This window comes from Triplophysa rosa, linkage group LG17 (genome assembly GCF_024868665.1).
Source record: "Triplophysa rosa linkage group LG17, Trosa_1v2, whole genome shotgun sequence".
In the NCBI taxonomy this organism is placed as follows: Eukaryota; Metazoa; Chordata; class Actinopteri; order Cypriniformes; family Nemacheilidae; genus Triplophysa; species Triplophysa rosa.
In genome coordinates, this window is record NC_079906.1 from 4,104,166 (window position 1) to 4,119,708 (window position 15,543).

The 15,543-nt window shown below is 37.1% G+C and overlaps 1 protein-coding gene across 3 annotated transcripts in view; it reads left to right on the forward strand.

Annotated features, from left to right (window-relative positions):
• Positions 1 to 15,057, forward strand: part of si:dkey-32e23.4 (dynamin-1-like protein) — a 30,402-nt gene extending 15,345 nt beyond the window's left edge. For all 3 annotated transcript variants that reach the window (XM_057356591.1, XM_057356594.1, XM_057356593.1), the window contains 9 exons: positions 1,664 to 2,002; positions 5,058 to 5,178; positions 5,264 to 5,419; positions 8,212 to 8,301; positions 9,229 to 9,327; positions 9,394 to 9,507; positions 9,607 to 9,716; positions 9,794 to 9,953; positions 11,673 to 15,057. In XM_057356591.1, coding sequence (XP_057212574.1) covers positions 1,664 to 2,002; positions 5,058 to 5,178; positions 5,264 to 5,419; positions 8,212 to 8,301; positions 9,229 to 9,327; positions 9,394 to 9,507; positions 9,607 to 9,716; positions 9,794 to 9,953; positions 11,673 to 11,729 — 1,246 coding nt within the window. In that variant the 3' untranslated portion in view covers positions 11,730 to 15,057. The remainder of the gene's footprint in view (positions 1 to 1,663; positions 2,003 to 5,057; positions 5,179 to 5,263; positions 5,420 to 8,211; positions 8,302 to 9,228; positions 9,328 to 9,393; positions 9,508 to 9,606; positions 9,717 to 9,793; positions 9,954 to 11,672) is intronic.
• Positions 15,058 to 15,543: the final 486 nt, after the last annotated feature.

Genomic DNA, 15,543 nt, shown 5'->3' on the forward strand with positions numbered 1-15,543 from the left:
TATTGTATTGCGTCAATGATGATTTTGTTAAATTTAACTGTATTCTTCTCAGTAACTTTTGACCCGAAATAGCCATGTAAGGGCCCGTTGTTAAGGCAGAGTTAAAGGAATACTTATAATTGACCTCAATTGCCATTCTTAATGTAAATGACTTTTTCTAATAATCATTTTACATTAAAATGCCATCATTTTATCACCCTATATGAAACCTAAAATGGTGAAGCTCCAAAAAGCACATCCATCCATCCATCATTAAAGAAATAACTCCAGTGGGTTAATAAATGTCTTTTGAAGCAAATGATGCATGAGGCAACAATTCATATTTTAAGCTTATTTAGTGAAACTGGAATCGAGAGCTTAACTCAAGTATGGCAACACATCGATAACCTGAAATCTTATTGGTTTTTGCTTGTCTTGTAATAACATATGTCATCTTGTTCTGAGACAAGACATTTGAAGTGACCAACATAACGTTGAATGTAGTGTTCTTAGTGGTTTGTTTTGGTTTCATTGTCGCAATATAAGCTTAAAATATTACTCGTTTTCACTCACAAACGTATCGTTTCATTTCAGAAGACATTAACTAACCCATTACGGAGTCGAAAGAATTTAAGGATGGAGGTGCTTTTTGGAGCTATAAATGGACGTGAAGTGATGAATCATTTATTTATTTAAAAAAAGTGTGTTCAGCTGAAGAAAGGAAAAAAACATACATTTGGGATGGCATGATGGTGTGTAAATTATGAGAGAATTTTTATTTTTAGGTGAACAATTCCTTCAGTCTCACCACATAACTTGTCCCTGCTACAGATATAAGTGATACCTAAGCGTAAGATAGCTTTGGTTAGACTAGTGAAAAATACGATGGTGAGCAAATTTGGCCTGGCCTAGTAAGTAACCACCAACCAGCTACCCATATCACATAAGCAAGTACTTTGTATATAGCAAAACATTAGCAACTCTTTACAACACTATCAAGGCACCACTGTTCAACATGCTCAAAGCATTTGGAACATGACTAAAGCCACCACATGTAGTAGCACGCTTTATCCAATAGTGGGCAGTATATGTACAGTTTTCCTGTATTCTTCTGTATTATACACTGTAAATGAAACCCTTTTGTGTGTTTCATGTGTTTTTATGGCTAAAGTTACTTATTTTCCATGCAAGGTTATTTTAGTGTACTAAAATTAAAACTTTGAAAAAGTTTCTGTTCATTGAAATTAAATTAAATATTGACCTAAAAATTATCGGAAAAACTTAACTAAAGGAAAAATTGAAATGTTGCCTCAAAAATAAACTGAAATAAGTTTAAAGCACTAAAATTATAATAATAAACAAAAACTAAAATAAAAATGAATTAATCTTATATAGCAACATAAAAAAAATTATACAATGACAAAAGCATATACCCAAATTTCTAAAACTTTAAGTAAAATTAACATAAAAACAAAAAATCTAAAAATAAAAGATAATAAAAAATATTTATAAACCTAAAATCAAAACTATAATAACTCTGTTTCCATGACCTCCCTTCCAATCATTTTTTAAATTTAAAATCTTTCCATAATCTAATCAGTTCCGAATGGATAAAATACTTTTAAAAACTTAAAAACAACTGTTGCACTTGAAATACATCACAATACATATGTTACCCCATCAGGAGCCAACATGATTTGAACACCCAGAAGAGCCTCGGCGACTCCTGTAAGGACGAACAGGCATTCCTGCAGCGTCATTACCCATCGCTTGCCTCACGCTGCGGCTCGTGCTACCTGGCTCGCACCCTGAGCCGACTGCTCATGCATCACATCAGGGACTGTCTCCCAGAGCTGAAGACACGCGTCACGGTGCTGACCTCCCAATACCAGTCCCGACTCAACGGCTACGGGCAGCCTGTGGAAGACCACAGCTCCACCTTGCTTCAGATAGTCACCAAGTTCGCCTCAGACTACTGCAACACTATCGAAGGCACTGCCAGATACATTCAGACGTCTGAACTGTGAGTACATTCACATTGCATTCATATTCAGTCATTAGACTGATGCTTTTGTCTGAAACAATTTAAAACGAGGGACATCACAAGCTATTAGATTACATCACACGCTGTTACATTATACAGCATCATTTAGGTTATTTTTCTCCTCTAAAGAGGTTTTTATCTCTAAAGGCCTATTCACATTTGCAAGGAACACCTCGAGACAAATTTCTTAAACTTCCAGAAGCAAAGAAGATTTAGGGGCGGTTTCCCGGACAGGGATTATCTTAAACCAGGACTAGGCCTTAGTTTAATTAGACAATTTAATTAATTTTAATAAACATTCCTTACAAAAAACAATACTTTTGTGGATTTTAAAACAGCACAAAGGCACTGATGTATTTTACAATATGTCAGTGCAAGTTGTTTTCAGTTTGGACAGCTCTTACATTTATTTTAGTCTAGGAATAGTCTAATTCCTGTCCGGGAAACCGCCCCTTAGTGTGTAAAGCACACGCTTTGGATTTCGGATCATGATAGGATGACACAGATTATGAACTTTTGCAGTAACCTTAGGTCCATATCAGCTTGAATGAATCTTTATTCATTATACTGTCAGAAATTCTCAAATGGACTTTTCAAATTTAAAATGTTATAGATTGTTTCATCGGACGCTCGTGCTCCTGACCCCCAGTTAACTTCCGGTTTGTGTTTGGCTAGTGTCTAATAATATAAATATTTTATCTAATTCATGTTAATATTCATTTATATCAGAATTTTACTGTATAATAATTGTATTAAATAAACGATTTGTTGAATTTTGTTGTATGTTCATTTTATTAAATAAACAATTTGTTGAATGGGTCCTGTATACAGTCGCATTTAAACAAACCGTATGGTATATTGACATCTGGTGGTTAAGCTTGGTATCGCAGTGTAAATTCAAAATTTCTTCTCGGTTTCTTTTGATTGTTATCAGAAATAATCTACGGGCACTGTCGTTTGTGAATGTGTACCGGAAGTTAAGTTGGGGTCACAAAAGTGCGCATGCGCAGTAACGTTTGTTTATGTTGTTAAAGCGGCCGTAACACACACGGTTTCTGCCAATATCATATTAATCTTGAGTACCTATAGAGTAGTATTGCATACTTCATATCTTCAAAGAGTATTTAGTTTGATCACATTTATAAAAGATAGATACAGCTGTACGATTATTTCCGAAAGCATATCACGTGTGCGGGGGGGAGGGGTAGGCTGAACTAAAGCACGTGTGCACCCATTGCCAACAAAACACAGACATCAGTTTCACTCACCGCATGCTGTTCATGTCCAGCATCTTTTAGCGCTGGGACGGCTTCATATATCAGTTTCAAACGATCTCCAAATCCAGCGTTATATGCACCGTTTATATAACATTCATCACCCAAATGCAGTGAACAAACAAACACCTGAACTTCGCGAACGTATGCTCTCTCTCTCTTTCTCCTGCACACAAGTGAAAGTGACGTCTGCGCATGCTCCTTCTCCTGCTCTCCTTGCTGCCGCGTGGGTGTGCCGTGTGCTTTTTCCGGGAGAATTGTCCAATAAGGGACTAAGAAAAATTGTTACGAAACAGTTTTGTATGTTTGAAAAAAACTTTCTGCAACCTATACGATCGCTGCGGGAGTGTATCGAGCACAGAAATACTACGTAAAACGCCCAACTCGTTTTTTGACAAGTTGACCATGTTAAGCATGAGAAGACGGCACGTTTAACATTGTAAAGAAGTCAGAATGCATGACACACCGTTGCACCACCCCTTTAAGATGAAACCGTCTATAATGATAATATAATTTGTATCTAAACTAATTGTGTTCAGTCAGAAAATACAAAACCGAGGTGGTCTCACACTTTTAAAAGCCACTGTAAATTGATTTACCTATTTTATAACGATAGCTGAACTGTTATTTCCGGGAATAACGCCACATTTATTTTCACACTGCTACAATAGATTCTTACAGTACATATCAGACAGCTTTAAAGTCGGCATGAAATTAAAAATGATTCGAATTGTTTTACACCGTGGTGAAGTATTCATTATAAATTATTTATCCGTGCACATCATTATTTTTTAAAAATTCATTTGCACATGTAATCTTTAATCAAAAACGTTAACCTCCACCCCTTCTCGAAACGACCTCTCTTCACTTCTGGTCACGAGGAATGGCACGAGGGCGGGGCTGCAATGACTGACAGATTGCAAACTGGCGTTCAAATCTTTCACCTTTTAACGATTTAATCAGTTGTCGGTGGATGAAATCAAGTCCCGCCCTACATTTTTTCTTATTTCAGAAGTCGTTTCACTTGGGGATATGTCACGATACGGAAAAAAAAAATTGCGCTACTTCCGTTTCATGCCGACTTTAAAGCATTAAAGCATGTGTGATTGTATGTCACTCTGAATATTCACAAATGTGCCTTTTTCGTTTCCCTCCTGGTATGAATAGACCTTTCATCTGCAATTCTTTTTCATTTCTGTGTCATTCTTGATGAAAATCGGCGCTAACGGTTCTGTATTGAATGTTACTTATTGCCTCAAGTAAAAGCACTGGTCTTTTATTGTTATTGAAGGGGAAAAATCAGAAAGTGGTTTTCAGAATGCTTGTGCCCATTTTAAATACAGTATGTATCTGATGGTTCGCAAAGGAACTGTGGTTTGGAGAGCTACTTGGTTGTAATTTGACACATTTTCATTACCTGTCTTGTATTGGCAACCTTTTCAGGGTTTTGAAAGCTTCTCAGTCTGTCATTTTCACCCCAGAGCTCATGACGGATATGCACCGCGTTTACTTTGTCTGGCTTGGCTGAATATGACAGGCAGATAATCCTCAAGTCTGTCCAATTTCTTATTTACACTCTAAAATCCTGTTCATCTCCTATATCTGGCTAGTTGTACAGCAGATATCGATTAATTAAGTGCTACATATTGACGTTTTCCGGCTGGATGGTCTTGGATATGACTCCAGGGCGATGTGATCGTGATTTCGGTGTGAACTGAGGTGGATTCACTGACTGTGTGCATGTGTTTGTCGTAATGTAGGTGTGGAGGAGCTCGTATATGTTACATATTCCACGAGACGTTCGGAAGAACCCTGCAGTCTATTGACCCACTGGGAGGTCTCACCGAACTCGATATTCTCACCGCCATCCGAAATGCTACGGTATTGCACTACGGTATAACACTTCCCAGTTTGTTATTTATGCAGAGGTATAGCTTAGATGTATGGGTTTGTTTTGTGGATGCAGGGACCTCGGCCAGCTCTGTTTGTTCCTGAGGTAAGTTTTGAGCTGCTGGTGAAGAAGCAGATCAAGAGACTGGAGGAGCCCAGCATGCGTTGTGTGGAGCTCGTCCACGAAGAACTGCAGAGGATCATTCAGCACTGCTCTGCCTACAGCACACAGGTGATCAGATTTCCTAATCAGTCGACTCCGACAGCTATGCAACGTTTAAATTGTACAATGTTATTTGTCGACTCAAGTGACTTATAGTGTGTTCAGTCCAAACGCGACTTGTGCGAATGAATCGCGTCCAACTACGCGCGAATAGCGCTTGAACATTTTGAGTTTACGCACTTCATTCGTGCGTGAAATTCACAATGAAAATATAAAATGGTGGCCAAAACGCCCGTTGGAGCATAGTTTTGTATAAATGTAAGTTTCATTTTCACTTTCAACAACTTCTGATTGCATTTCTAGCGAGAAATTAGTATTGTAGTTTTTAAATATGTGATTAGTTATTGCAAAGGCGCTCTCTGTTTATAATTCAAATAGACTTCAGTTGCGCTGCTTATCTGTTTCTCTGGGCTGCCTTCATGCACAGACGCTGCACGTCACTACTAGAGCAAGATCCTGATTTTCAGATTTTTCAACTCATTCGCGCCGCCTCGCCTCATTCGCACCGCCTCGCCTCATTCGGCCGCCTCGTGCCGCAAGTAGGTCTATCACGTCTTTGCATTGACTTAACATGTAAATCACTCACGCTTAACGCTTCATTCGCGTTTGGTCTGAACACACTATAAGAATTTTGTGACAGTGACAATGTTTGCTACTGTACCTTTAAGAGGTATGATCACTATCGTGATTGGCTATCCTCCATGTATTGGCATATTTCACACATCACACTGTTGTTCTCTAAGGCAGTGTGTCCACAAAAGCGTTTTTAACACATCTGAAATACCAGGTGCTCTTCTTAAAGCAACGACCGTGGGATGAGACACTTTGGTTGCTATGATACAGAATATTTGCTATGTTATCTAATTTTAAGCAACAATTTATAATATTGTGATAGTCTGAACATCATCTGGCACAGAAATGGATACTCGGAAACAGGAATATTGACTTCTCGTTCTTCAGTCCTTGTACATATGTGGTTGTAAGAGTAGGATGTGGCGACTGGCTGGTTTGGTATTTGTCCCGCCCCTCCTGCACTGTGATTGGACGGATGATAAAAAAGTGTTACTAAGTGGGTTTCCATCACTCTGGTTTTAAGCGCATTTTGAAGTTTCGCATTATAAACGACCAATCGAAAAGGCAAATTTCAAATTAAAAACCCTTAATTTGCAAAAAAGTTTTTACGCTCGCTTGAGGTGGTTTTTCATTCTTGCGAAAAAGAGTTGATGCAAATAACGGGAGATGGAAACACATTTGCCGAATAAATTCCCCCAAAAAGTCACGTAACTGCACTATGAGACTGCGTAACCTGAGTAACCAGAGTACTGATCTTGTTACACAGCATCAGAAATGTTGTTATGGTCCTTCTCAAATGCCTGAGCAAAGTCGTCAAAGTATTTCTGTAATTGCCTCTTACAACTGTCACGACTGTGTTTCCCAAACAGCAGGCATCCACAAAAGCACCGCATTTATTGTGTTTCGTAATCGTCTGCTTGCGCAAGTATTATTATATATGAAAATTATTATATTCAGTGTCTTCTCCTACTTTTCTTACTGATATTTAGTGCCAGTTTATTAGGAAGTGACGGTTGACTAGTTGGATGGAAACGGTGCTTATTCGCAAATGTTTTATGCGATATTCCAATTTTACGCATAAGCTAAATTTGCAACTTTGTATGGAAACCCGGCTATTGACGAGTGCAGTTTTTCCCAAATGTTGAACATTTTTAACTCTCAGCTGCTTGAAAAACATGTTTCCAAACATAGTGTGGAAAAAAATGACCGTTTTCTTGCAGTGCAATTGAGATCATCCATATAATCACAATATTACCGACTACACGTTTATATTTGACATGATAAGTCAATAAATCGATTAGCGCGGCACGCAATGTGAAACTAAAGCATTAAAGCAATGCTTCCACCCTTTGGTTCGAATTTTGATGTAGTCATTATAGTTGTCTTTATAGTTTTCTTGGTGTAAACTGGCTTGAAGTTGGTGAATACTGAAGAGTTGATCTCTGATGTCAGAGTTTGTTTGTTTGGTGAAAAAAGTGTTCTCTGAATACATTACCTTCTCAAGGCATCTTGTGTTGCTCACATCTCCTGTTATTCATCTGTTGCTGACAAAAGCAAGTGGTGTTTTAGGCGTGATAAGTTTGGTTGGGAAATCCAAAGAGACAAACACTTCAATAGCACAGCGACACTGTTGTCTTCAGGTGCATGTAGTACCTCATGGTGGAATATAGATTGGTGCTGGAATTTTACATTTACATTTATGCACTTGGCAGACGCTTTTATCCAAAGCGAATTACATCGCATTATACTATTTAATTTTAAGTTTGATAAATTAATGCTGTTTGTGGTCTGTGATGGAGCTTTAAAAAGGTGGGTTGAATAAGCAATGAAAATGTTACACGTACATTTAAAAAATAGAATGAAAAAGAATCCTGTTCATAAGTATGAGAAAGTACACTAAGCTTATTACAGGTACACACACACACACAGGCTCAGCAGATGCTACATTAGAATTCTGCACCTCATCCTGGACTTATCTCTTCTTACCTGCTGCCTACACTGTGTACATTCGTTTCATGTTATACTTTGTAAGGTTTACTTTATTCTATACATAAATGCAATGTGAAAACGTGACCTGGAGGCGATGAGAGGAACAGTGATGCTCATAATCTTCTAAAAGTTGATTGAATATTATGCAGATGCGTAGCAGTGAGCAGTCTTTCACATGGGCAGTTTAAATAATGCATGACTAACCTACGGTATGTATGTGTGTTTGTTTGTGTCCGAAGGAGCTTTTGCGCTTTCCCAAACTGCATGACTCAATAGTGGAGGTGGTGACCAGCTTGCTCAGAAAACGCCTGCCAATTACCAATGAGATGGTGAGAGGCTCATTTGTTTATTTATTTGGAATATATATATATATATTTTTTTTTAAATATATTTTTTATTTTCATTACACAAATAAAACTTACATGTACAGTGCCTCTTACTGGTACAAACACTGACAACATTACGCTACAACAACTGCACAAAATCAACAAACAATGACTTATTTTTTATATTTAATGTGGATTTTGATGAAATGTCTTTTCCTCACGATTTAGTGCGTTAGTGCACATTAGGGCATTAGTGTCCTTTTAAGGAAAAAAAATATTAATTTATGCGCTGTTTATTTGCATTTATGCATTTGGCAGATGCTTTTATGCAGCGTGATTACAGTGCATTCAGTGTGAATACTTTATCAGTCTGTGTGTTAGCTAAAATATCAAAATAAGCAATGATATAAGAATTTATCACCCTGACAAGATTTATTTTGTGTTTGACTGGCTTTGAATTGCTGTTAAATTTATGCATTTATACGGACTTTTAGAAATGAAGAGACCACTCCAAAATTATTTTCCATTTCTCTGAATCTACTATCTATAGGTATGTGGTTAAGTAAAAACAACATTTCTCCCAAATTCTCAATAAAACATTGTTTTTATTTGCAGAAAATTTGAATGGGACAAAATAACAAAATATGCTATTCATGTTGAAACAACACAATACTAATGTTTTACATGCGTTTTAGAATCAGTTCAGAAACAAATATATGATGGGTTAAGCCTGATTTTTATTACAACTTGCATCTTTGCATTCTCTCAATCTTTCACATTGCTGTTGGGTGACTTTATATCATACCTGAGGACACTGGACTAAAATTGCCACAATACATGCAAAAATACAGATTAAAGGGAAAACTGTGGCTGTATCGCACAATATACTGTAGATCACAAATCAAAACTGCTGAAACCCTTTTGTTCCAGGTTCACAATCTGGTTGCGATTGAGCTGGCTTATATAAACACCAAACATCCTGATTTCACAGACGCTGCCCAGGTGTCTGCATCCGTCAACAGCCAGCAGGTACTGAAACTATCTCTCTCTCTCCAGGAACTGTTTTCGTCTTGTGCTAATAATATCTCCTTACAGGTAGATGCTGGGGATACAGGGAAACGTTGGAAGAATGACAAAATTCCATTGGAGGACAAAGGCCCTGTGCCCGGGTTTGGAAGCCCAACCAAAGCTGTTAACCTGTTGGACACGGTAACTTTACAGTATCTCATTACCACAAAAAGCAAAAGTGCAGAAACATTTGGCTAAATACTGTGAAAGACTAAATGGCTTTTAAATATGTTTCTCTAGGCTGTGCCAGCATCCCGCAAACTGAGCACCCGTGAGCAGAGAGATTGTGAGGTCATTCAGCGACTCATCAAGTGCTACTTCCTGATTGTGCGGAAGAGCATTCAGGACAGGTGAGCTTCACGGTAGCCAGATAAATTGGGTGGCTGGGAGCCATTCTGCAGACTAACTGTTTTTCTGCTGTATCTAGTGTGCCAAAGACTGTGATGCATTTCCTGGTGAATTATGTGAAAGAGCATTTGCAGAGTGAGCTGGTTGGACAACTCTACAAACAGGCACTGCTCCAGGAACTCCTCATTGAGTCTCAGGAAACCGCTCAGCAGCGCACAGAGGTCGCACAGATGCTGGAGGTACGTTTACCCGTCGATTTAGCAAATAAAATAATATTTGAGCTCCCAAACAACTGCGCTTTCGCTGGATTAGAATCCCGCTGTTGAGAAAAGTTAACATAAAATAACATCAAATTAGTATTAGGCCGTGTTCACACTTAACTTCTTTTTTGACAAGAAAAAGTTGACAAAGCGCTTTTTTAGTTAAAAAAACGCTCGCAGCGAACGCCATGCCTTCGGAGGCAGCGTCCGTGCACAAAGGCAGCCCAGAGAAACAGATAGGCAGGTAACGTAAGTCTATTTGAATTATAAACAGAGAGCATCTTTGCAATAACTAATTGTCACAACTCTGTCCTTCCTATCACGAGTATTCTGGTCTGTGGACAGAGTTGTGACGGTGCCATGTCTTTTGTGCTTGTTTTGTTATGTGTGGAGGACACGTGGCCATTGTTGTTTACTTTGTGCTGCGTGTTCTCCTGTCATGTCGTTCAGCCCCGCCCTCCTGTCTCCCGTAATTATGCCCGTTGTGTGTGATCTCTGTCACCTGCCCGTCACGTCTCTTGTGTAATTGTCCCTCGTTAGTGTTCCCGTATATAATGCCCCTTTGTTCTCTGTCTGTGGTCGGTTTGTTGTCAAACACGTTGTCTACGCGTCCTTGTTTGAAGTAAGTCTTTCCTAGTCTGGTGTCATTCGTTCCCTCCTGTTTATTCCCCCACGTGGGAAGTGTTTATTTTGTAGTTTTTGTATCTTTACCTGTTTTCCCCCTTGTGGGATTTTGGTTTCATGTGTTTTGTTTATTTGAATAAATACCTTTCTGTTGTACTCCTCGTCTGCATTTGGGTTCTGTCCTTACGTACCGTGACACTAATCACACATTTAAAAACTACAATACTCATTTGTCGATAGAAATGCAATCAGAAGTTGTTGAAAGTGAAAATTAAACTTACATTTATACAAAACTATGCTCCAACGGACGTTTCGGCCGGCATTTTATTTTTTCGAGCTTGAGCCTTCTCGACCAATCACGCTCCTCGCATGTTGTTATGGAAACGACAGGTCTCTGTCAAAAGGGAGCTTAATGTAGGGCGTTTTTTTTTTCAGAAAAGTTGAACTTTTTTCAACCTCAAAAGATGCTCTGACCTGCAGAAAAAGACGCCGGCGCTGGCGTTTAAAAAAGAAAACACGGTTTACTCCATAGAATTATAATGTAAAACAGATGCTAGCAGCTTCAAAAAAGAAGTCAAGTCTGAACATGGCCTTAGGATGTATTTTCATACCATATAGTGTTGGCCATTCAACCCCGTTACCAAAGTTATTGTAAAGAAAAATAAATAACAAAAATCTTTACTTGTAAGGTAATGTAAGGTTAAAATACAAGCCAACATTTGATCTTAAACTACCTAGCTCATTCTGAGTTCCACCCTGTTACCCATTGTGGTACACTTTAAAAGGACTTTATTTTCTTTTAATTTAGTTTTTTTAATCTATTATGCTGCAAATAATTACAAAAATTGCAAACCTTGTGTATAATATAAAATAAAGCAACTTAAAATAAAAGTTTATATTACATCATAGAAGAAACTCAAGGTTGAAAATCAACATTTTCTATTGATTTTCCTTGTTCGGAAAAATGCCAGGCGTTGTACATAGGATTTAAAATAAAAAAGCTATTTTGTGTAACTGATCTTGCTTATTGCCGACATATTTCATTTGTCTTTCTGTCATATTTTCTCATTTCAGGCACTCAAGAAAGCCAGCAACATTATCTCAGAGATCCGAGAGACTCATCTTTGGTAGCCAACGTTCTCATGAACACGTCTCAGAAAAGTGTTTACATGTCTGTGTGAGTGTATGTTACAGGTCAAACACATTATATATAAAGACATTCAATGCCTCTGCCAACAAGAACAATGTGTACAGTTTTTCAAATCCTCTTTATTTCTATATGCATAGAATCCCATAATTATGTATTTGACAGACGTCTGTGCTTATGTGTTTATACACGGAAGGTAAATTTGTAAGCATATCAAGTCTAAGGCACTTTCTTCAGTTTTATTGTTGGTAGGTTTTAGACATTGCATCAAATATTTCTTCATTTAAAGGCCAAGAGCGGTTTTATACCAAATCCGTAATTTTATTCATGCAATCTCATAATTCTTAGCAATGAGCAATATAATTTTTCAGCATTTATAAATCTTTGTTCATGTTAGTTAATGCCATTAGTTCGCTGTGCATTTTTAATTAACAGTTACAATTTTTAACGTTAAAAATGTTTTGGTAAATGCTGAAATTAACATAAATTTAAGTTTAATAAATGCTGTATTTTTTATTGTTAGTTCATGTTAGCTAATGGGTTAGTTGATGGGTTAGTACACACAAACACAACCTTAGTGTTAAGTGTTACCCATGATGTTTATTTTTGAAATAATTAAAAATAATGTAATTTATGTTTTATCAAAGTCAGCCATACATTTATTTTCCTAGAATTTCTACTTATTTATTAGACATGGTCAAATTGAAGGTTGTACGCTACATGAGAACTTTTCACATACAATCAATTTATATAGGCAGTATGGGCTGAAAACAAACGCTCAGTATATTTGATAATGTGAGTAAGCTAAACACAAACAAGCTCCATTGCACTGTTACATTTAGGATCATTAATGAGACAACCTGTGACTGATGTCTAGACATGGTGCAAATAAGTGTAAAGAGCTGTAGGACAAAGAACCTTTGTGCTTAGCTGTGCTCTCGAAAGCTCAGAGGTGCCCGAGACTTGACTGCCATGTAATATGCTTGTATGAATATTTATTGTAAGAGTGACTACGCCAGTGTCAGAGAAGGTCAGATGAGGAACAAAGAAATGAAAACGTTCTTTCCGAATCGGTGCTTGAAGCATTGAACACGGAGAAGAAATGCCTTGTGTTCAATGTCATGAAATTAAAACTGTACACAAATTGTACACCGAAGAGGTCTGTGGAGGTGTAGACTATTTGTTTGTTGTTCTGGTTGAATTGCCAGTTATAACTATATTGAACTGTGTGTGTGTGGAGGTGTAGGGGGGTACGACTTCAATTTCATTTGACTTTTATTGCTGGGTGTTGCATTATTAGTGGAACATGCCCTTAGATGTGGTGGTGCGGAGGTGCAGGATTTGTCTATTTTTTGCTTAAAAAAGTCAACACTTTTATGTCCTAATCAGATTAATCAAATTGAGATTGATGTTCACACGGACCCCAACTTTAATGCTGTTGGTCACTAGTTGCTGACATAAAGTAAAATCAGCAGTGCAGGATTGTCAGTCTTGTCAATCATATCAAGATAAAACTGTTTGAGATTAATTGGATAACCAATCATCAATGTGTGAATTAAACTCATTTATGACAGTTTTTGAAATGTTTTTGAAATTAGTCATTTTTCATTATATTCCTGCACGATAATTGCCAATTCTCATTGAAAAAAAATGACTTCTGAAAATCGCTGCCAGTGTAAATGGCCCCATTAAAGAGATAGGATTTATCGCTGCAGGGCTAAGTCATGTTGTGTGTGTGATTAGAACACAATGTAAAGGTCTGGCTTTATTTACTGACCCATCAACAATTAAAAAAATAGACTAGAAAGCGATTGAAAAGCCATAGAACAAAAAAGAATGACGGGTATGAGTAAAAATATTATAAACCTGTTTATATACGTTTATCGGGTCATGCATCTTATTTTGAAAAAATATTTCAATGGATGTGATTCATTGAAGATTGCTGTTGTCTTGTAAAAAGGTCCTATAGTGGAGTTAGAACTGTCAAAGAGTTAAATCTACTAAAAGAATTGAGTGAAGTAGGAACAGGATTTTAATGACCCCCATTGCGATCTCATCTTATATTTAACCATTAAATAATAAAATGAAATAAGAAATTATATTAAAATCTTAAATTTTCCAACCATTACACTTTTGTTATTTTTCATATTAGTTCAAAAATTTAATGACAATTTTACATAAGCACCCCTTTTCTTTTTCTCATTGTCAGTTGTTACTCGCAGTATACTACCATCCTGTATAAATGCATCACAATTTTACAGTAATAGTAATAGTACAGTACAGTAATAGTTTATTGTTACTGTTTTCACATTACAGCAATTAAGAGAATTTGGGGTTAAATGTGCTTCATTGCAAAATTTGACCTATTGGCCCTTAAAACATGAAATATTTTTTCCTTTTGATTTTGTAATGATATATGATCTGGAAATGTTCTTTCAGCCTTAAAATCCAACCCAGTCTCACGGCAGTTGTAATTATTGATTCGTGTTCGTGGACACGAATTTCCCCTTTTTTCTTGTCACTCGTGTACTTTCAATACACAGAGCGTGTACATTCATATATTTATAACCTGATATCAAAAGAAGTCATACATACTGTACATATTTTAGGAGGTGGCTAAACAACACCTTGCCTCACCGCAAACCCTAAAATCACAGCCGCAAAGACTAATTTTGCCAAAAAACGTGAGTTTCACAAGGTGGCAAAGCAACGATAAATGGCTACCCTAATCCTGCCCCTAAACCTAACGTCACAGGGGCAAAGTCAAATCATAACAAACCATACGAATGAGATTGTAGGAAATAGAAATTCACACGAATGAGCCACCTTGTAAAATAGGTTTGAATTCCCGTCAGATTGCATTGATATATATTCATACAAGATACCGCATATTAAAATATGTTAGATTGAAAGTCGTGCTGCGGGTGACATGAAAAAAGGGGGAAATTCGTGTCCTTGAACATGAATTTTACAGTTCGTGACAATGTCACGAATTCCCGTGAGATTGTGTTGTAAAATTATGGTCTGTCCAAAAGTGACTTCACTCCCTTTGAATCAATCTCTCTTAATCAGTATGTACTGTATGGTAAGGTATGAACGTGTAGTAAGCTATTCAAGTACTCATTTAGCCTTCCTGTTAAGCATGTTATCAGATCCATATGTGTTTGTGTAAAAGAGAGTAATTGTACGTGTGAACTGTTGGAATAACATGCCATTTCTTGAAGAATGCCTATAAGCGCCTGCCTGCCGTTTTATTTTGTGATACATGTTCATTCACTGTTTAAAAGATCATTAAAATACAGACTGAAAACCCCCTGCTTTCCAGTTATTGAAAACAGTATTTTACTGATCTTCTATTACTCATCATGTTACAGACAAACAAAATAAAAAAGATTCATATCTCTGCTGAAATGAAAAGTAATTTCAATCTACAAAGAATCACAAATTTTTATCAGCTTGCTCTGATGTTTTTCACTTGAGTGCCCGCTGGCAATGAAATACATTCAGAGAGGAAAGAGATTTTGTCGAGAAACTTGTTTTTAAAAGATTATTTGAAGCAGAGAAACATTTGCATCTGTCTTTTAAAACACAGCTTTCATACGCATGCTAATCATACTGTTAGACTGAGAAAATTGTGATCTGAAAATAAAGGAAAGGGCATGAAAGTGTTCAATGTGTGATGTTAGTTACTTTGTGTGAGGAACAAATTAACATTTACGTTTAAAACAGATTAAAAATAGCAGAGCTGAGGCGACTTGCCTTCCAAAGAGATACCGTAAAACTGAATAAATCCTGAAT